Here is a 21,975-nt window from a genome sequence, read left to right as displayed (position 1 = left end):
TCCCTTCCCAGGCAGTCTCCCAACCAGGTGTTAGAGTGCCCAAAAAGTTGTCTCAAAGAAACGGCACAGAATGTGTCCCCAGTGGTGTTGACTATGAGAGGGAGTTGGTCTAGCTTATCACTGTCCCTTCGTGGCTTGCCAGCTGAAACCGTGGAACTCAGATTTGGGACTTGAACCCATGCACCGGGAATTGAACCCAGCCAAAACCCAGACTGGGACTTGAACCCAAGGTCTTTATATATTTATTTTTTTTGCGGTACGCGGGCCTCTCGCTGTTGTGGCCTCTCCCGTTGCGGAGCACAGGCTCCGGACGCGCAGGCTCAGCGGCCATGGCTCACGGGCCCAGCCGCTCCGCGGCATGTGGGATCCTCCTGGACTGGGGCACGAACCCGTGTCCCCTGCATCGGCAGGCAGACTCTCAACCGCTGCGCCACAAGGGGAGCCCCCAAGGTCTTTAAATTGAGATCACACACCTGGTCTCAGGACTTAATGAAGTTCAGGTTCTTGATGTCTCATCACAGAAAGAATTCAGTGAGAGACAAAGTGATAGGTAAGAAGTGGATTTATTTAGAGAGAAACACACTCCACCGACAGAGTGTGGGCCGTCTCAGAAGGCGAGAGAGGCCCTGAAAAATTTTAATTAATGCTATAAAATAGTATATCCTTTTAAGTGGGAATGTTGAGTCAAAGACATGCACGTTTAAAATTTTCGACAAATGTTGCCAAATTTCAGAAGAAACAAATATGACATCCACACAGATAATTAAAATATTCCTAGTATCACATTAAAAAAGGAAAAAGAAATACAGTTAATTTTAATAATATACTTTATTCAGTTCAGAATATCCAAAATGTTATCATTTAAACATATAATGTAAAACTCACTAATGAGATATTTGACCTTTTTAACTTCTGAACAGTCTTCAAATCTCAGTGTGTATTTTACACTTACTTTACCACCTGGCCACACTTCAAGTGCTCAAGATTGTATGTGGCTGTTTGTTACCAAACTGGATAATGCTGACCTAGAATCTTTTCCCAAGCTTACCTATTGGTTTAGTGCAGCAGTCAGGTAAACTCTGGTCCATAGCTCAAATCTTGACTGTGGCCCTGATTCTGTTTGGTTTAGAGGCTGAATGGTTTTTATTCTTAAAAGGTTGTAAACAAATAATAATAATAAAAATAAAGAGGAACATGTGATCCAGAGCATATGTGGCCTGCAAAACCTAAAATATTTATTATTTGGCCCTCAACAAAAAAACTCTGGCGAACCCTGGTCTGGTGTAACCGAATGCACTCAGGTTTATTCTATTTATTTGCAATGTCAATGCGTTCAAGTTTCTTTGCTTTTGTGATGTTTCACTTTAGCCACACATACCTAGAAGAGACTGGAAGCATCTCTAGTGACCTTTGACTTCTCTTTGCATAGCTTTTTCCCCCCTTGGTCAATCTAGCTAAAGCTTTGCTCATTTTGTTCATCTTCTCAAAGAACCAACTTCTGGTTCTGCTGATTCTTTGTATCATTAAAAAAATTCTCTATTTCACTTTACTTTAATCCCTATTATTTTCTGCCTTCTGTTGCTTTTGGTTTTGTTTGTTCTTTTTTTTAGCTTCTTACCATGTAGAGTTAGTTTATTGATTTGAGGTCTTTCTTCTTTTTCAGTGTAGGCATTTCCTGCCATAAACTGTCTTCTGAGCGTGCCTTTCACTGCATCCTGTAAGTTGTAGTTTGTTTTGATTTTCACTCCTACGTATTTTCTAATTTCCCTTATGATTTCTTCTTTCAACCATCTGTTGCTTAAGAGTGTGTGGTTTGATTTCCATATAGTATTCTTGTTTTCCTTCTGTTGATTTCTAGTTTCATTACATTGTGGTCAGGTTTCAATCTGTGCTTTTAATCTTTTCAATTTGTTGAGATTATTTTGTGACCTAACATAGGGTCTATCCTGGAGAATGTTCTATATGTGTTCTGTTGTTGGTGGAATGGTCTGTATATGTCTGGCATCCCTCCCCCCAAATATGTTCCATGTTCCCTCATTCCCTCCCTGCCAAGGATCCAAATCCTTAACCTAACCCTAACACTATGGTATACGTAACCCAAGGACAAAGTAACTTGAATTGAATTGTAACCCCAACCCTGAGATAAACCAAACATAAGGCCTACGTCAACCTGATTCTGAACCCTCTGTCGGCCTTCATAAGGCACTCCTCTGGGCTCTAACCACACTGGCATCCCCTGTGCCACAGTTCTCCCACTGGCTGTAGCACCCACCCTAGATCTCCCAGGCCACATTCATGGATAGCATTCAAGTTCTCCAGCTCTCAGAGGCTCCCTTCCTGGACTCTCTCCTTTTCTCCAGTCTCCCGGGACCTGTCTGAGCTCAAGCCTCTCCCTCCTAATGCACCAGGCCCTCCCATGGCCATCAGCCCCACCCCTAGCTTTTCAAACTCACTCCCATGGGCTCTAGTCCTCTCCCACCCATACTCTTAGATTCCCCACCATGGGCTCAAGTCCTTTCTCCAAGACAACCCACTTTCTTCACTCTAGGACTGACCCTCTTAAGACAGCTCAGGTCCCTCCAGAGTCTAACTGCTCCCTGAGCTCTCTCAAGGACTTGATCCTGGGCCCTGGCCCCTTCCCCAGGGCAAATCCACTTGCCTCCCTTGAGTATCACCTTCCCATCCCTGTTGCGGGACCTCCAGGATTTGGAGAGGTCCAGTGTGCTGATTCTCTCTTTTTTTTTTTTTATGAATTTATTTATTTTTGGCTGCGTTGGGTCTTCGTTGCTGCGCGCGGGTTTTCTCTAGTTGTGACGAGCGGGGGCTACTCTTCATTGTGATGCGTGGGCTTCTCATTGCGGTGGCTTCTCTTGTTGCAGAACATGGGCTCTAGGCACATGGGCTTCAGTAGTTGTGGCACGAGGGCTTCAGGAGTTGTCACTCACAGGCTTAGTTGCTCCGCGGCATGTGGGATCTTCCCGGACCAGGGCTCGAACCCATGTCCCCTACATTGGCAGGAGGATTCTTAACCACTGTGCCACCAGGGAAGCTGCTGTTCCTTCATGAACAGGCCATGTTTGAACATCCAACAAAGACACTGGCTTATAAGCAATTTTAACGTCAGCCATTCTGGTGCGTCTAGTGACATCCCATGATGATTTTACTTTGCATATCCTTGAGGAGTGATGACATTTAACACATCTGCACTTACTTATTTGCCATTTGGTGATCTTAAGTGCTTATGTTAAGTCTCCCTCCACCTTTTAATTGATTTGTTGTTTTATTATTGACTTGAAGGATTCTTTTTATCCTTTCTTTGTGAATCCTTTGTCAGGTTTATGTAAATATCTTCTCCCAGTCTTCTTGCTTTTTCACCACCTTCATGGTGTCATTTGATGATCAGAACTTTGTACTTTTGATGAAGTCCAACTTAATAACTTTTTATTTTTTGTTTAATGTCTTCTGTACACTAAGAAATGCTGCCTACCCCAATGCTGTGACAATAATCTCCTAAATTTTCTATTTTTTTTTTTTTTTGGCCGCACCGCACGGCTTGTGGGATCTCAGTTCCCCAACCAGCGATCGAACCTGTGCCCCCCTGCAGTGGAAGCATGGAGTCTTAACCACTGGACCACCAGGGAATTCCCCATATTTTCTTCTAGAAGTTCGATAGTCTTTTCTCAGCTCACTGCACCCGCAGGGGGTCTTCTTGTAAAAATTCACTAATAGCAATGTTAATGGTAATGAGAACAACAAAAACAGCTAATATTTATTGAGCTTACACAACGTTTCAGATACACGTTCAAGGAGCTTACATGTACCAAACTCATTTAATCACCACAACAGCAGTATTAGGTAGGTGTGATTATCGCCATTTCACAGATAATGCACAGAGAGTAATAGCTAATTTTCTCAGTGCCTCACAGGGAGTAAAGAGGTGGGATGGTGATGGAAACAGGTAGCGGTATGTACCACGAGAAAAGCTCTCCCACATATGCTCCATTAGCAGAGTTTTACCTTAGAACAAATCTGAAATACGACAGAGATGAAATGGTATTGGAAGGTTTCTACGCATTCAGGAAACTAACCTATCCAGTAGAAAATAGTCTACAACTGAGTATGTTGTGATCGATAAGAAAAAGTGATTTCTCCAATACTCCAAATTCACCTCTCATATGACTTCTGATATTCTATAAGCAGAAGAGGGACCGTGAAGGCTTTCTTGCGTTAAGTCTTATCATGGATTTTCCTCTTGTCGTGGAAGAAATGAATGTTGAATAGAGGCCTCTGTATGCTCTTTGTACCCAAAAGGTTTCTCAACAGCATGAATTCTCTGATGTTCTGGAGGATGGTCTACACGTTTACATGCCTTTCCACATTCCTTACACTCAGAGGGTTTCTCACCAGTATGAATTTTCTGATGCTGTGTAAGTTGATGGCCGTGACTGAAGGCCTTCCCACATTCTTTACACTCGTAGGGTTTCTCCCCTGTATGAATTCGCTCATGTTTGACAAGGCTTGACCCATAAATAAAGGCCTTTCCACATTCCTTACATTTGTAAGGCGTTTCACCAGTGTGGATTCTCTCATGCTGAGTAAGGTGATAGCCACAGTTAAAGGCCTTCCCACATTCTGTACATTTATATGGCTTCTCACCCGTATGAATTCTCTCGTGTTTCACGAGACTCGAACCCCAGCGGAAGGCCTTCCCACATTCCTTACACTCATGAGGTTTCTCACCAGTGTGAATTTTCTGATGCTGAGTGAGATAATTGACGCGAGTAAAGGCCTTCCCACATTCTTGGCACTCATAGGGCTTCTCACCGGTGTGAATTCTCTTATGTTGAACGAGGCTGGAACCACAAATGAAGGCCTTCCCACAGTCTTTACATTCGTAGGGTTTTTCACCACTGTGGATTCTCTTATGCTGAATTAGTTTATACACTCGGCTAAAGGTCTTCCCACAGTCTTTGCATTCATAGTCTTTCTCACCAGTGTGAAATCTCTGATGCTGAGTGAGCTCATCACCGCGTCTGAAGGCCTTCCCACAGTCTTTACATTCATAGGGCTTCTCACCCGTATGAATTCTCTTATGAATAACGAGGCTTGAACCCCACCGAAACGCCTTCCCACAGTCCTTACATTCATAAGGTTTCTCACCAGTGTGAATTTTTTGATGTTGAGTAAGTTGATTACCCCAACGGAAGGCCTTTTTACATTCTTTACATTCGTAGGGTTTCTCACCAGTGTGAATTTTCTGATGTTGAGTAAGTTGATAGCCTCGGCTAAAGGCCTTCCCACATTCCTTACATTCATAGGAATTTTCCCTGTTATGAAGTCTCTGATGTGGTCGGACAGAGGTATTTTCTCTGCAAGTGGGCGTTTTCCCACCGTTGATTTGATTGATATATCCCTCTTGTGGGGCCTGTGGTCCTTCAAACTCACCTTCACACATCCAGTCAAGGCCAAGGGATTTACTTTTTCTATTTGAGTTCTGTTTGGAAAAATTTATCTCATAAGTGCCCTTCTGTGTAGGTAAACTCTTGGTCTCATATGGTGATTCCAAATCTGAAAAAAACAAAACGAACAAAAAACCCCAACATATTTTGTTTCTTTTTAAGAAAACAAAAACAAACCTAATCATAAACTAAAACCTTCTCTAACAGAAATAAAACTCCTCCAGTGGGAAAAATATGAATCACCTAGAGCTCTTATTAAAATCTAGATTCCACGTCTAGCATCACAATACTTAATGAGGAAACACTGGAGACATCCCTGCTAAAATCAAATAAAAGAGGCACTTACTATTAGCTCTACTATTTCCTACCAGCTGAAACAATTAAGCAAAAAAAAAAAGAGGGACAAATCTCAAAAATGAAGATGAAAAAGTACAATTTATAGATGTGATGACAAACCTGGAAAACCAAGAAAATCAAATATACAACTACTGTAGGAAAATAAAAAGATACAGTTGGATAGTTGTGTATACACACAAAACCACAAGTAATATCATTAAAAGTAATTCTGGATACAAAGATCCAACATTCAAAAGATGTGTGTAGAATTAAATTTAATAATAAAAATTATGAAACACTTAGGAGGAAATGTTTAGAAAAATCTGAGCATCAATAAGGATGCTAGGGGCTTCCCTGGTGGCACAGTGGTTGAGAGTCCGCCTGCCGATGCAGGGGACACGGGTTTGTGCCCTGGTCCGGGAAGATCCCACATGCCGCGGAGCGGCTGGGCCTGTGAGCCATGGCCGCTGAGTCTGCGCGTCCGGAGCCTGCGGTCCGCAACGGGAGAGGCCACAGCAGTGAGAGGCCCGCGTACCGCCAAAAAAAAAAAAAACGGATGCTAACTCAAGGGACTGTAAAACATGTTTAAATTCATGAGTTCATTCAGATACTAAAAAATGTTAAATGGCCAACTTTGGAGCATGCTAGGAAACCAGCCCTTTGTTATTAAAAACTGATAGTTTTTTTTCTTTAAAGAACAAAGTTTTCATCTTTCTTATCCAATATGAGCAGTTCCACTACACAACCAATTAGCAGGTGGGTCAGTTTCTCTTCAAAGAATTATTTATAGTGAATAAATGAAGAGGCAATGATAGAATACCACCATTTGGAACCCCCAATGAAATACTGAATCTAGGCACTGAGTGTCAGTGACTGCTAACACAGCATCAAAAGAGACATAAGCGGATATTGCTTCGTGATGGAAGAACAGAGAACCCAGGAAGCAGTATCACCAAAAAATAGATTAAAAAGGAAAAAAGCACACGAAGCTAGGATAACAACCAACTTTCAGAAACTACGAATGGCACAGGGTCCTGTTTTCTATGCCCTTGCTACTCAGTAGGGGTGAAACATGAGAAGGAAAACAAATTGAGAAGGGAATGGGGTGAAGATAAAGTTCAAGGTGGTGACTTCTTCCTCAGAGGCCTTGGGCCCGAGACCTTTGTAGGGAGCTCTGCAAACACCTCAGGGGTGCAGCTGCCCCCTGCCCAGCTGGGCCGCTTGTGGTAGTGATGGCTTGCCCGAGCCGGGCTGGCTGTCGCTCTCCTCTGCACTACTTTAGTGTCTTTTCTCCTCAACTGTCGAAGGTCTCTCCCTTGCTTCCATAAGACAATTGTGTCTGGCTTAGAAATGAGATGTCTTGCTTTCAAAAAAAGAAATGCCACATGATGTAGAACTTAGGAGAAAACTGTTGGCTCAAGATTTTTTGATTGCGCTTTAGTCAAATTTGTGTAACAACCTAAAACTGACTTCAGGAAGAGAGAAAGGCCTGAAGGACAAACAGGAAACCAGATGGGTAGGGAAAAGGGCTATTTTATTCTATTCTATTCTATTTTACATTTACTTCATTTTTTAAAAAAGTTAAAAAATTTTATTTATTTTTATGTTTATTTTTTGGTCTTGTGTCGAGGCTTGCAGGATCTTAGGTCCCCGACCAGGAATTGAACCCAGGCCCACAGCAGTGACAGTGCCGAGTCCTAACCACTGGACCACCACGGAATTCCCGAAAAGGTCTTTATTTAAACTTCTGGAGGCAAGCAGAACCTGGCAGTTGAGAATACGGATTCTGGGGCCAGAATTCTTAGGTTCCAGGTTTGCTTCTGCTTCCTTGATTAAGTCACTTTGTGCCCCAGTATACTCATCTACGAATTAGATGTAATAATTTCCTAGCTCATAAACTTGTGAGAACGGAATGAAACGTATTTGTACATATACATACACACCAGGCTCAGAATGTTTTCTGGTGCAGAGCAAGCACAGTATTTATTAGCCATTAATATTATGGCTGTTATTTTGCTAATAGAAAAACAAGAAATTTCCTTACATATTTATCATCCAATATTTAACTCAGAATTCATAGGTTATAACTTTCAACCTCACTTCGGGTACAATGTGTAGGGAATGCAATATGCTCAGTGTGGTTTTACACAGATTCTGTTCATTCATCCCACCTCTACATCAAACATAGAGTCTGGTTTGCCAGAGAAAATCAAGTCACTGTGTAGAGCCATTTCTCCTAAAGGTGGGTCCCCAAAGTACCATCGACAGCAATTTGGGTGTAAACATAGGCTCACAGCATGAAGCTTGGTTTCTTTGAAGATGGTCATGAAATAAAATAAATACATTTATTCTAATAAATTAAATAACTCTAATCAGTCCTTTGGCCAGTAAGGAAGAGAGGTAATTACAGGAGGGGCCAGAGATGGGAAGATCACTGATGGATGAGGAGGTGAAGGTGCATGCGTAACGCCCACTTCCAACTGGACAAAGCTCAAAACATCCCTTGGGTGCAGGAAGAAAGAAATTCAACTAGTATCTTGAAAGGTGGTCCTGAAAGGAGAGAGCTGACTGTGCAGGGAGCAGAGTCCAGATTATCTGAGGCAGGCAACTTACCCAGCGAGACCAAGTTACTGTAGTTCTCCAACATCACGTCCCAGTACAGGTCTCTCTGCGTAGAGTCCAGACATGCCCACTCCTCCTGAGAGAAGTCTATGGCTACATCGGAGAATGTCACCAAACCCTGGAAACGCAAACCCACACGTCCCTGATGAAACGAAAGCACACAGTTTCCAGATGGAGGAGGGGGGAGGAAGGGCTACACTCTGTGCAGGGGTGGATACAGCGGGTAGATTAAGAGCCTGTGATACGGGGAGGGGCCAGTGAGGACACGACTGTGGCTGAAGCCCCTCCTGCTGCAGGGGAAACCACCTACACCCTGGGGAATTCTTTTTTTTTTAAATTTTTATTTATTTTATTTTATTATTATTTTTTGCAGTACACCAGCCTCTCACTGTTGTGGCCTCTCCCGTTGCGGAGTACAGGCTCCGGACGCACAGGCTCAGCGGCCATGGCTCACGGGCCCAGCTGCTCCGCAGCACGTGGGATCTTCCTGGACTGGGGCACGAACCCATGTCCCCTGCATCGGCAGGCGGACTCTCAACCACTGCGCCACCAGGGAAGCCCTTTATTTTATTTTTGGCTGTGTTGGGTCTTTGTTGCTGTGCGCAGGCTTTCCTCTGGTTGCGGCGAGCGGGGGCTACTCTTCATTGCAGTGCGCGGGCTTCTCATTGCAGTGGCTTCTCTTGTTGCAGAGCACGGGCTCAGTAGTTGTGGTGCATGGGCTTCGTTGCTCCACAGCATGTGGGATCTTCCCGGACCAGGGCTCGAACCTGTGTTCCCTGCCTTGGCAGGCGGATTCTTAACCACTGCGCCACCAGGGAAGCCCCTGGGGAATTCTTAATCATGCCAACCTGTCAGGAAATGGATAAACCAATTCCAGTTTTCCTCCGCTGCACAAGCACAGAGCCTGCTAACAGGCCTGTCTCATGAATTTTCAGCAAGCATGGATTCTTACAGCATCCTTTTCTCTTTAAGGAGAAAGAAAAAAAATGCCTGGGGTTTACTTCCCAAATGTAATATAAGATCTTTTATGTTAGAAAATCGGGTTTGCATGTTTTCAAGTCTCGGGTTCATCATTTTGCCAGGTTATCTTTTAAGCAGTCCACCTTTGTAATGACAAAAGCATTTTTTTATTCCATCATAGAGAAGGATTAGATTTAATTATGATAGTTACACACTTAGGTTGAGCAAAATGTCTAAAGTTTCCCCAGTTCCAGGAGTATATGATCATTTATTACTCTTGTATGAAATGACCTTCTTACCTGTTACCTGCTAGCCTTGCCTTTTCTTTGTTCCTGATTTAGGGGAAACTGGTATCAAATGATTTTGTGCAAAACAAAATTTATCTCCCGGGTCCCCTGGCAGGAACATGATCTCTGAGTCCACAGGCCCTAATCACAGCTCTACGCAATTCTAAAAGCTTCGTAAAGTGTGAGCTTTCACTACACACTAAGACTGAGACCAAAGAATATGAATGTTCCCTCTTATCTGCTTGGGAAAAAGATCAGTGGAGATGAGTGAGGAATTCTAGTTTTCTCGTGTGGTCAAATGGGACCAATGTCTCCAACTCATCAAACTGCAGACTGGACTCAAATATTTCTCCAAAGGTAGTTTCTGCTTCCATTGTTCCAATTACTCTTGACAAAAAGGTGAGTACATAAGAGATACTGAGTAACTAGCTCAAGGGTTAAGTGAACATTAGTCACAGAGGTGGGCAATAGGCTATATGGCGTTATTATTCACTGGAACAGAAAGAGCTGGGAAGTAGGTACTTGGATGGGACTCACTTGTGCAGGAGCCTTCATGATATTTCAAAGAAGTATCCACAGGACCTAAATATCACAATTCAAGAAGGAAAGAGAAAAACATACTTACGTGGGCCATGGTTTTAGAATTCAAGAACTGATCGGTCCTCTTGGGGTCTGCTTTACTGAAGACACAAAATCCAGAGAAGCCAGATCTAGACAAGGAAAAAGAGGCATTAAAATAAGTGCACCTTGGTCTCCAAATGACTTAATACAACCTTTTCACTCCTCCATCTTTTCTTCCAAAGAACGCTCATCTTCTTCCCCCACAAGGCCCCCCACATAAACACAGCACATCTGAAGATTAAAAGGATTCTGGAAAAAAACAAAACAAGTTTTCCCTGAAACCCCAGGAAACACAGCTGCACAGACAGGACAGAGGAACTTTTATTTTTTGTCTTGAAGTCAGATCCGGAAATTTCAGTGGGAGGATTCCTGGCCAGCTCCCTGTTGGGGGAATATGGATTAAGAATTTGGCCTTGGGGTTTCCCTGGTGGCGCAGTGGTTGAGAGTCCGCCTGCTGATGCAGGGGACGCGGGTTCGTGCCCCGGTCCGGGAGGATCCCACATGCCACGGAGTGACTGGGCCTGTGAGCCATGGCCGCTGAGCCTGTGCGTCCGGAGCCTGTGCTCCGCAACGGGAGAGGCCACAACAGTGAGAGGCCCGCGTACCACAAAAAAAAAAAAAAAAAAAAAAAAAAAAAGAAATACATCTTAAGATAGTCCCAAATTTTTAAAAAAAATTAACAAAGAAAAGGACTACAGTTATGAGGGGGCAGGTATGTTGCAGCCATTAAGTGAACTTTGAATAGATAGGTCTGTGGTAGGCAAAAGAACAGTCTCCCAAAGATGTCCATGTCCTAATCCTGGAACCTGTGAATATGTTACATTACACAGAAAAAGGGAGTTAGGTTGCAGAGGGAAAGTCCTGAATCATCTGACCTTAAAATAGGGAGATTATCCTGAATTATGCCAGGTGGGCCCCGTGTAATCACGAGGGTCTTCAAAAGTGAGTAAGGGGGATGAAAGAGGAGAGAAAGATGTGAGGACAGAAGCAGAGTCAGAGTGACAAGGGTCTAGTACTTGGGGTTTTGAAATATGCAGTCGTCACTCAGGGGGACACAGTTTTTGAAAAAAAGGAATAACTTTACAGTGGAGGAAACTGACAAACACTACCTAAGCCAGATGATCAAATTCAACCTCACCAATCACAAATCTTGTTGATAGTATGTCTTCTTGCTATGATGTGATGAAAGTGGTAATTTACTGCTGTGATCTTCCACCCCCAAACCCATAAACCCAGTCTAATCATGAGGAAAACATCGCATTCCAATAGAGAGTCATCCTACAAAATACCTGACCAGTAGCACTTAAAAATGTCACAGTCGTCAGAAACAATGGAAGTCAGAAATGGGCACAGCCAAGAGGACCTTAAGGAAACATGACAACGAAATGTAATGTGGTATCCTGGATGGGATCCTGGAACAGATGAAAACCATTATGTAAAAAGTAAGGAAATCTGAATAAAGCAAAGACATCAGTTAATGATAATGGTTCAGAACTGAGTTGTTAATAATAGAAGAAACTGGGTGCAGGGTACCTGGGAATTCTCTGTATTACCTTTGCAATTTTTCTTTAAATCTAAGACCATTCTAAAAAATAAAATCTATTAAAGAAGAACAATATGCAGCCATACGTAGCCCACAAAGCATGAAATATTTAATATGTGACCCTTTAGAGAAAGTTTGCCAAACCCTGCTCTGGATCCAAAACTTTTAATCAGCATCTAACCATACTGCTTCTCACAGTTCATACAAAGATATAACCAAAACATGGAAACTGTCAGACCTCAAATAAGACCTGGCTAATACAACAAATTTCTATTTATTGATTACTGGAAAAAAAAAAAATCCTTGCCCTTGATGACAAAGACCTTTGCTCAAACCCCACTCTTAAAAGCCTCACAGGGGGCTTCCCTGGTGGCGCAGTGGTTGGGAGTCCGCCTGCCGATGCAGGGGACGCGGGTTCGTGTCCCGGTCCAGGAGGATCCCGCGTGCTGTGGAGTGGCCGCTGGGCCCGCGCATCCTGAGCCTGTGCTCCGCAACGGGAGAGGCCACAACAGTGAGAGGCCCGCGTACCGCAAAAAAAAAAAAAAAAAAAAAGCCTGACAAAGCTGGTAACTTTGTCATTAACTGACTAAAACAATCAAACCTTCTCCTTTCTTACTGTGCTCTGAAAGTCAGCCCTGTGGAAAAGACCAAAGACATCTAGCCTTTGATTTCCACCTAAAAATTTAATATCCTCCTTACCAAATCACACACTAAAAATGCTAACATTAATCTCCCAGTAGTATTCCTCGATCCTAGCGGAGTCTTGGAAGACCACACAGGAGGATGTGAACAATCTGCTTATTGAATACGTGAGTACTCATTGAGACGGTTGGTCAACGGGGAATACACATTCACGACTCTTGTCACACCACTTGGGAAGAAATTACTGGGTTAAGTCACCATTAAAGAGGACATTTCGGGGCAAGGAAAGCAAATATCCTTAAGTGCTATAAACACAAATCATTTACTGAACAAGACGGTAACTCATCTGAACCTTGATTTCAAGACCTGATGACGATGATTCTTTCTCCTTGGGATGCTTTTTCTGGAGGACAGCTGGCCTGGAGGAAAGAGAGGTCAGAATGAGACATTAGGACTTTTCTGGAGCACAGATTACATCCGAAAATGCCCTCTGAGGCCACACCTGCTCCCATGTCTTATCTAAAACCAATCAGAAATAAGAGGGCACCCACATCTGAGTATTTCAGAGATTCGTGGAAACTAGACTCTAGTAATTGGGGTACCCCCACCTCCTAGGTCAGGGACCTCTCCTTTCCAAAAAAGAATCTTATTCCGGAGGCCCTTCCATTCTGTCATTCAGGTAGCCTGAATTTTAGATGGAGAGCACCTCTAGCTCCAAAGCTGCCATCTCATAACCATGTCTGTGCCATTCTTGTCATTTTCACTACAGCATTCAGGCTCTGACTTTCCTTTGGGGCCACTGTGCCCAAACAAGTACCCGCATGGTTGGAACGTGAAGGGAGAGGAAGCAGCAGAGACATCAGAGCTACACACTCAATCCGGGGCCACACACCCAAGAACAGTCCTGCACCTGTCACAGCTGAACAATTGTATACACCTAGGCTCTGTCACACTGGCTGACGCCCACGCCAGAGATATGGTACACGGCTGCGCCAACCCCACAGAAATGCAACGGCACATCTCATAGCCTCGGCGACACATCTGGGCCCCGCCAACCCCGCAGAGCCCACACGCATGTAACTCACACAGAGCACAGTGGAGGAGTCACAGCCCGGCCGCGGCACCGCTACAGATGCTCACACGCACAGGACGCACACAAACCGGGAGGGGGCCGCGTCTCGTCCCCCCGCTACACACACTCACGCGCAAGTGCGTCACAAACACAGGGACCGGGCCTGTCTCCCTCACCGACGCCCACGCGCACATCTCAGTCTGCAGACATGGCCGAGCCCCTGATCACACACACAGACATACACACACGCACACGCTCGCACTTCCTCCGCAGCGCTCCCGAAGCCAGAGGCCGAGGCTCCGTTTCGGGCCTCTTCTCCTTCTCCCTCATCGCCATCGCTCGCCGTATTCCGCTCTGTTTTCCTCATGGGATGCTAATTACTCACCGCTTGGGGCCCAACAACCGACGGCGTCGGGAGGGAGCGCCGGCGTTGAGGTTACCTCCGGACAGGGTCACCGGCAAACCAAAGCTTGAATAAAAATCCTTCTGGCAGAAAGCGCATCTCCCAGCATGCAACTCCCCGAGCTGCTAATGGAGCCATGCCCCAGAGCCCTCTGGGAAACGTAGTCCATAAACGCGGGAATCCGCGGAGCTGAAAACGTACGGCCTCTCTTTCCCAGCATGCAACTCCACAACGGCTCTAATAGAGCTGTGCCTCAGAGACTTCTGGGAAATGTAGTTCGCACCTTAGGTAATACACAGGCCTTCTGAAGACTTCTCTCCCTGCCTCTAGAGGAGCTGTGACTTGGGAGGGAGCGTATTTCAGAGTCGCAGAATTTGTAAATGCTGGGAGACTTACCAGCCGTTCAGATTTCTTTTCTTTTCAAAATTATTATTATTATTTTAACGGGAGAAAAGCATGCAAATTTTATTAAATTTTTACATGTACATGAGAGCTTTCAGAAGAGAATGAAGCCCTGAAGAAGTAACCAGAGCAGGAAGCTTTTATACCTTTTAGACAAAGAAAGGATAAATTTGTGAAACTGACAGTGCAATGGGCTAGTGATAGTCCAATTAGGGCCCGGTAATCCTTATCTTCATTTAATGAGGTTTGTTTGCAGATTCCTCTGGTGCCATCTGTGGACTGGTAAGAGTCTATCTCCATTAAAAGAAGAATTTAGTTCCTGCCTTTGGACAGAGAAGGGGAATCTTTCTGTATGTTTACCGCTTCTTAATTGCCTTCAGCTCAAAATAATTTTTATGTCAAAGAGGCGTATTTTAGGCTGACGTACCTGGTTTCCATCAATTATGATACAGGCATTGCTTGCAATAAGGAAGGCCAAGAAATCTTTCAGTAAGTGTTCTCTTTTTGTATATCATGTTGTTTTATACTGTTTATGTATTAGTTTAATTTAGGTCTATTTGCTGTGAGTCAGTAATACTCATATTTATTTTCTAAGGTGCCTACGAATTTTGTGCTAAGATCTCATCCCATCTTATTAACACCTCTACTATGAAAGAGCTCAGTTTCTATACTGGGGGTTTACCTGCCTCCCATAAGTTGTTTTTGTTGTTGTTTTTCAAACAGGTTTTATCGATCTTCTAATGGGACCAAGTGAAACACAGAGGCATTTAACATAAACCAATACTCTCAATTGTTTATGCATTTTTGTGTAGGGATGGCATTTCCCTAGATTATTCTAATCTTTTCTTTATTTTTTATTCTAGTTGATTTACATATTATATTAATTTCAGATGTACAACATAGTGATATAATATTTTTATAGATTATATGCCATTTAAAGTTATTAAAATATTGGCTATATTCCCTGTGCTGTACAATATATCTTTGTATCTTATTTGTTTTAAACATGGTAGTGTGTACCTCTTAATCCACAACCCTTATCTTGCCCCTGCCCCAGTACTCCTCCCACTGATAACCGCTAGTTAGTTCTTTCTATATGTGTCTGTTTCCATTTTGTTATATTAATTCATTTGTTTTCTTATTTAGATTCCACATGTAAGTGATAGCATACAGTGTTTGTCTTTCTCTGTTTGACTTATTTCACTAAGCATAATACCCTCCAGGTCTATCCATGTTGTTGCAAATAGCTAAAATTTCATCTTTTTTATGGCTGAGTAATATTCCACTGAATATATAAACCACACCTTGTTTATCCATTTATACACATAGAGTTGCTTCCATATCTTGGCTGTTGTAAATCATGCTGCTATGAATATTGGGGTGCATATATCTTTTTGAATTAGTGTTTTTATTTTCTTTAGATATATACCCAGGAGTGGAATTGCTGGATCATAGGGTAGCTCTATTTTTAGTTTTCTGGGGAACCTCCATACTGTTTTCCATAATGGCAACATACACCAGTTTACATTCACATCAGCAGTGTACTAGAGTTCCCTGTTCTCCATACCTTGGCAACATTTGTTATTTGTGGTCTTTTTGACCATAACCATTCTGACAGGTGTAAGGTGATATCTCACTGTAGTTTTGATTTGCATTTCCCTGATGATTGGCAATGTTGAACATCTTTTCATGTGCCTTTTGGCCATCTGTAGGTCTTTTTTGGAAAAATGTCTATTCAGGTCTTCTGCCCATTTTTTAATTGAGTTCTTGTTGTTTTTGATATTGAGTTGTATGAGCTGTTAATATATTTTGGATATTAACCCCTTTTCAGACATATCATTTGCAAATATTTTGTCCCATTCAGTAGGTTGTCTTTTCATTCTGTTGATGTTTTCCTTTGCTATGCAAAGCTTTTAAGTTTAATTAGGTCTCGTTTGTATGGTAGGGAAGTCCCTACCATACTGTTTTGATTACTGTAGCTTTGTAGTATAGTCTGAAGTCAGGTAGTGTGATACCTCCAGCTTTGTTCGATTTTCTCAGAATTGCTTTGGCTGTTCAGGGTCTTTTGTGGTTCCACATAAATTTTAGTATTAGTTGTTCTAGTTCTGTGAAAAATGTAATGGGTATTTTGATAGAAATTGCCTTAAGGACTTCTCTGGTGGCGCAGTGGTTAAGAATCTGCCTGCCAATGCAGGGGACACGGGTTCAAGCCCTGGTCCGGGAAGATCCCACATGCCGCAGAGCAACTAAGCCCGTGCACCACAACTACTGAGCCTGCGCTCTAGAGCCCATGAGCCACAACTACTGAGCCCATGTGCCACAACTCCTGAAGCCTGCAGGCCTAGAGCCTGTGCTCCAGAAGAAGAGAAGCCACCGCAATGAGAAGCATGCCCACCGCAACAAAGAGTAGCCCCCGCTCTCTGCAACTAGAGAAAGCTGGCGGGCAGCAACGAAGACCCAGCACAGCCAAAAATAAATAAAATAAGTAAATAAATTTATTTTAAAAAAAAGAAATTGCCTTAAATTTGTAGATTGCTTTAGGTTGTATGGCTATTTTAACAATATTCTTCCAATCCATGAATACTGAATATCTTTCCATTTCTTTGTATCATATTCAATTTCCTTCACTAGTGTTTTATAGTTTTTAGAATATAGGTCTTTTACTTCCTTGGTTAAGTTTATTCCTAGATATTTTATTCTTTTTGTTGTGATTTTAAATGGGATTTTTTTTTTACTTTAGCTTTCTGATAGTTCATTATTAGTGTATAGAAAAGCAATAGATTTATGTATATTAATCTTGTATCCTGCAACTTGCTGAATTTATTTATTAGTTCTAATAGTTGTGGGTAGAGACTTTAGGGTTTTCTATATAAAGTATCATGTCATCTGCAAATAGTGACAGTTAAACCATCCTCATGACCCTAGAAGAAATTCAACTGGGTTATGGTGTATGATCCTTTCAATATATTGTTGGATTCCAGTTTGCTAATATTTTTTTGAGGATTTTTGCATCTATATTCATCACAGATATTGACCTATATTTTCTGTGGCTTAGCATGTGATCTGTCCTGGAGAATGTTTCATATATACTTGAAAATAATGTATATTCTGCTGTTTTTGGATGTAATGTCCTGTAATGTATCTACTAAGTCCAACTGGTATATTGTGTCATTTAAGGCCATTGTTGCCTTATTGATTTTCTTTTCTTTTTTTCGAAATTTAAATGATACATTTATTGAGCTGTGCCTTTTCTACCACACTGGATTAAATAAACTTGTCAAGAAGTACGGTTTTTGTCACCTTCTGGGACATTTAGTAATTTGCTGTTCTTACTTTTATGTACCTCTGTTAGTACATATGGCCAACTGGTCACCTGTAACAGGTAGGTCTCATGTTATTAGATACACAGGTAAGGAAAGTTACATTCATTATGTCCTTGGTTCAAAGCAACAGGGGCTCCCTAGCATGTAAATCTTTGCAGAATCACGTGTCTACTATTTTATATATACATATTAAAAAAGAAGCAAAGGCACTAGATTACTTGGATTAAACATTCTGTCCAGAGGGATAATACCAGGCTTTACTTTTCCTCATTTGTAGTAAGTTTCAGGTCCTTGACAGAAACAATGTCTGCTTACATTCTCTGTTCAAGAATTTTTTACCACACTGAATTGGAAGATGTAAGTAGTGTCTCTCATTGGGGCACAGGGCAGAATAATTGCCTAACTAATATAATAAAGATAATGACTCCCTCTGATCAAATATTGGGCAGGATTGCTTGCAACTCATTTTAAGAGATTGGGGTATCTTGAACTAAGGAATCCTCAGCTGTGACCCAAACCTCTCCCATGCACAGCATCCACCTGGATCTCTTTACATCACCCTGTGGAAATCAGGGTGGACAAGGTGAACATAGATAATCATGAAACTCTAGCTGCCTGTTATGTCATGAAAGATAAAGTATTTTGTCTCATATTAAGGCATTTAAATTTTATTTATTTTTGCCCAAACCCATGAAATTATCAGGCTAACATGTTGTCTTTGCAAATATGGTAAAATCAAAGACACCTCAAATTTCTTTCCAGATTCTCCAAATTTCTTTTCTTTGGTGATAATGGGATACCCAAAGAGACATGACTTTCTTTTTTTCCATTTTCTCCAAGATTAAAAAAAAATGCAAATTAGAGGGGATAATGTTTCTTCTCTTTTTCTCTTCACTCTAATAAACCCTAATTATCACCTGCAGCAATAGGTAATATTTCCCCTTTAAATGAACCAGTGGAAGACTCCCCTTCCAATAGCCACCAGGGCACTTCCTGTTTGCTCACACCTTGTTCAGTTCAACGTGAAGAATATTTATGGACACACAGACTGTGGGGGATAGAAGACACAATTATGCCCTCTGGGGGTTTATGGTGGAGGTGGGGAGCTAGAGACGTGACTTCCTTAAACAGAGTAAATAAGGCCTCTTCATAGAGCTGGTTGAGGACTAGGAGAATAGTCCCAGTAAAAAGTAGCAAATTCTCTAGTCCAAATAGTGTGTGAGGCGGGAATATGTGCCTTCTATTGTTCTATATGTTAATACAGCTGATTATAAAAGGTAAGGATGAAACAAGCAGCCTAAATGTCCTTAATTTTTGTTTGTTTTCTTACTGGTGGAAGGAGTAAAGATCAATGAGTTACCAACATTGATGTAGAGTTTTGGGTGATTCAAAAATATTGCAAGTTTATTGGCTGAGCTGCAATTAGCCAATAGAGTGCTTGAAACTAAACAGAAATGCATCTTGCTGGTATTTGTGTGTAGTTACTGTCTTCTTGGTGTGCTCTGATACCTCACTATACTTATATACCGACTTCAGATGTATTCATCAGAAAGCTACATCTATTCATTGGAATTATGAGGTAGGGGAAAACTGAAATATTTTAGCTTGTTTTATAGTTATACATGTCACCATCCTATTTTATGCTATGTCATGAATGGAGGGGATACTAGGAACAGGGGAGTCTGGAAGCACCAAGGACTGTGTGGTTAAGCATGGTTGCACTCATGGGCAGACAGAGTGAAGCCTCTTATCCTGGTTACTCTCTAGATGGTGGTAGCTACAAAGAGAAATAGGCAACAGAGATCTCAGGGTGAAGAGCCCAAGGAAAATGAAATCTCCCTGTTCCCTTAGGCAGCCCTTCATGGTAGCCTCCCATAATTAGCCCTTTGAATCCTTTTACACACTTGGTGATTGTAATATTGCTAGAGCATCTGACATTTTCAGATGTTAAAATCCCTTGGTGACCACTTAGAAAAAAAAAAAAGAAAACCCAAAATATATTCAACTTATTGTTTTCGGAAAGGGTTCACACCAGGGGAGGAAGCTACCATAACAAAGCAGACAGACTTTTTAGATGAATTCAACATCCTGTTATTTTTGGCTGCTTCAGAATGTATAGCAGGAATTGATGTGTACCATGATGTATTTCCCTGATTTATGAGTTTTAGAGGGAGTATCCTCATTACGGAGAAGTGCAGGTAGAGGAGTGTTAGTGAGACCAACTCCCTCACTGTCTGCCAGCAGTGGGCGTGATAGAATAGGATGTAGCCTGAGTACCTCCGTCCTTTCACATCCCAAGTTTTCACCATATACGTGATCTGTTTGTTGGCAATTCAGACGGCTTGATCTCAACATCTCTATGAAAAAGTGTTATGTCTGCCAGTAAGAGTAGCTCATGAAACTTAACAAAATTGGAGTCCTGCTTACCAATCAAGGTTTATTGGGACTATTTAAGCAAACTTACAATGTTCAAACCTTCTCAGAGAATCAGGCTGACAGACCTTGTGCTTCTAGAAGTTCCCGCCCCAAATCCTCACACTACTCAGAGGTCTCAGGTGTGTTGTGTGATATCTCTAGGTCAGTGCTACTGAAAATGGGTCTTGGGGGAGCGACAACATCACCAACAGGAAACTTGTTAAAGCTGTCATTTCATGGGCACCACCTCAAACTTGCAGATTCACTTCTTAGAATGGGGTCCTGATCCCAAAGAGATTTGTATTCATTTTCAAGGTTCAGAAAAAAATGTTTAGCTAAGTGGTTCCCATCTGGTTTCCCATTAGGATCAGATGACTAGTATTAAGAAATAACATCACCTGTGCCCTCCCCACAGCGTCCATCTATTAGTCCTGTGAGATCATCAGTGTTATTTTAATTAAGTGCTCCAGGTGATTCTAAGGTGAGGCCAGGGTTAAGTACGTGGGCTTCTGGGTATATTTATGAGAGTTCAGAGCAAGCTTTAGTCCAAGGAGAGGCAGTAGGTTTTGCTCTGCGTCGGCTTTCAAGGGGCTAGTCGGTGAAGCCCACATACCCCATGTTAGCAGAATTTTGGGACATTTATATGAAGAGAGAAGAAGTGTAGACAACAAAGAAAAACTCATTGATTGGTCTCCATGTAGGAGCTGATTGTTCCTGAATCTCTCCTGAGAGGAAGGACAGGAGAGGTTGGCTTTTTCAGCATTTCAAGGTCCTTCTGCCTGTGGTTGTGCTGGGAGCAGGTGAAGGAGCTGTACTGACACCGTTGAAGGCATATTCTCAAGATGCTGGTGTGATTCCTCAACATATTATTGATGAGAAAAGGACCCAGTGCAGGAGGAAGAAGAGGAGGATTGGCAGCTTCTCAGGTAAGTGTCCTGTCCTGGGTCAGAGGCTGGGTTTGCTTTTCCTCCTGAAATGTCATGGATCGAGAACCTGCAAACCTTTAATTATCTACTTTTGGTGTTCTTGCCTAGCGAGGTTGTTTTCAACTACTTATTTTTATTTTTTTGCGGTACGCGGGCCTCTCACTGCTGTGGCCTCTCCCGTTGCGGAGCACAGGCTCTGGACGCGCAGGCTCAGCGGCCATGGCTCACGGGCCCAGCCGCTCCGCGGCAAGTGGGATCTTCCCGGACCAGGGCACGAACCCCTGTGTACCGCATCGGCAGGCAGACTCTCAACCACTGCGCCACCAGGGAAGCCCCTCAACTACTTATTTTTAAACATTTATTCTTATGATAGTCAAGATCATGTCTTTAGACTACTTCTCCCCTATGTCCCAGAGCCTTTTCTCTATTGTTTGCATCCAAGCTCCCTGTAGAGCACGAAGAAGTCTCAATATGATTTAATGAATTTCAAGTATTGAAAATATTTCCTTTGTGAGAGATGAACATGGGAAAGCATTAGTACCCCAGATTCCCATTGGGATGGGGTTGGGTGTTGGTATCTTACTGAATTTGGGGAAAGTGGAGTGGTTACCTTATATCTGGATGCAACATCATCTCTTTAGAACAGGATTAAGAAAATGCACGTATAAACAGTATGATCTTAGTGGTCCAGAATTCCTTAGAAAGTTCTGAAAAAAATTATAGACTGTTCTCTACATTGGTAACAAAGACTTACTATTTAAATGTACTATTATGAATACAGAACAAGGGAGGTATTTATGGATTGAAATTTGCATAAAACTGACATTTTTTTCAAGATAGTTTCAGATTTCCTTATTTTTGCCAAAAATACCCAAGCAGTGACAATGTGTCCTCTTGAGTGTTTCCGTCACCTGAAACCAATTTATCCCAATTATACCTGATCACTGATTCAGGTGTTTTCTGC

The 21,975-nt window shown here is 42.4% G+C and overlaps 1 protein-coding gene across 4 annotated transcripts; it reads right to left on the bottom strand.

Annotated features, from left to right (window-relative positions):
- Positions 1-1,505: 1,505 nt before the first annotated feature.
- Positions 1,506-14,033, bottom strand: ZNF331 (zinc finger protein 331). 4 transcript variants are annotated; one of them, XM_029244736.1, is made up of 5 exons: positions 13,928-14,033; positions 12,823-12,889; positions 10,290-10,374; positions 8,409-8,535; positions 1,506-5,568 (listed from the first exon to the last, which is right to left on the bottom strand). In XM_029244736.1, the coding sequence occupies exons 3-5, from the start codon at positions 10,296-10,298 to the stop codon at positions 4,238-4,240; spliced, it is 1,467 nt and encodes a 488-aa protein (XP_029100569.1). In that variant the 5' UTR covers positions 10,299-10,374; positions 12,823-12,889; positions 13,928-14,033; the 3' UTR covers positions 1,506-4,237. The 4 variants fall into 4 exon arrangements, with proteins under 4 accessions (XP_029100569.1, XP_029100586.1, XP_029100578.1 ...); XM_029244753.1 differs by having other exon boundaries at positions 12,837-12,889; XM_029244745.1 differs by lacking the exon at positions 13,928-14,033 and having other exon boundaries at positions 12,823-13,040.
- Between the last annotated feature and the right edge of the window lie 7,942 nt (positions 14,034-21,975).

This window comes from Monodon monoceros, unplaced genomic scaffold (assembly GCF_005190385.1).
Source record: "Monodon monoceros isolate NGI ecotype Baffin Bay Population unplaced genomic scaffold, NGI_Narwhal_1 Super_Scaffold_10, whole genome shotgun sequence".
Lineage (NCBI taxonomy): Eukaryota > Metazoa > Chordata > Mammalia > Artiodactyla > Monodontidae > Monodon > Monodon monoceros.
Note: the sequence above shows the minus strand (reverse complement) of the source record. Positions and strands in the feature narration are given on the sequence as shown.

Bases quoted from the DNA above. Each gene is read 5' to 3' on its own strand.
- ZNF331 (XM_029244726.1), bottom strand. From the start codon at position 12,816: ATGAGTTACCGTCTTGTTCA. The intron at 10,375-12,796 runs GTAAATGATTTG...TTCCTTGTCTAG, and splicing joins ATGAGTTACCGTCTTGTTCA to ATCTGGCTTCTCTGGATTTT. The intron at 5,569-8,408 runs GTAAGTTGCCTG...TGTTTTTTTCAG, and splicing joins CAGTAACTTGGTCTCGCTGG to ATTTGGAATCACCATATGAG.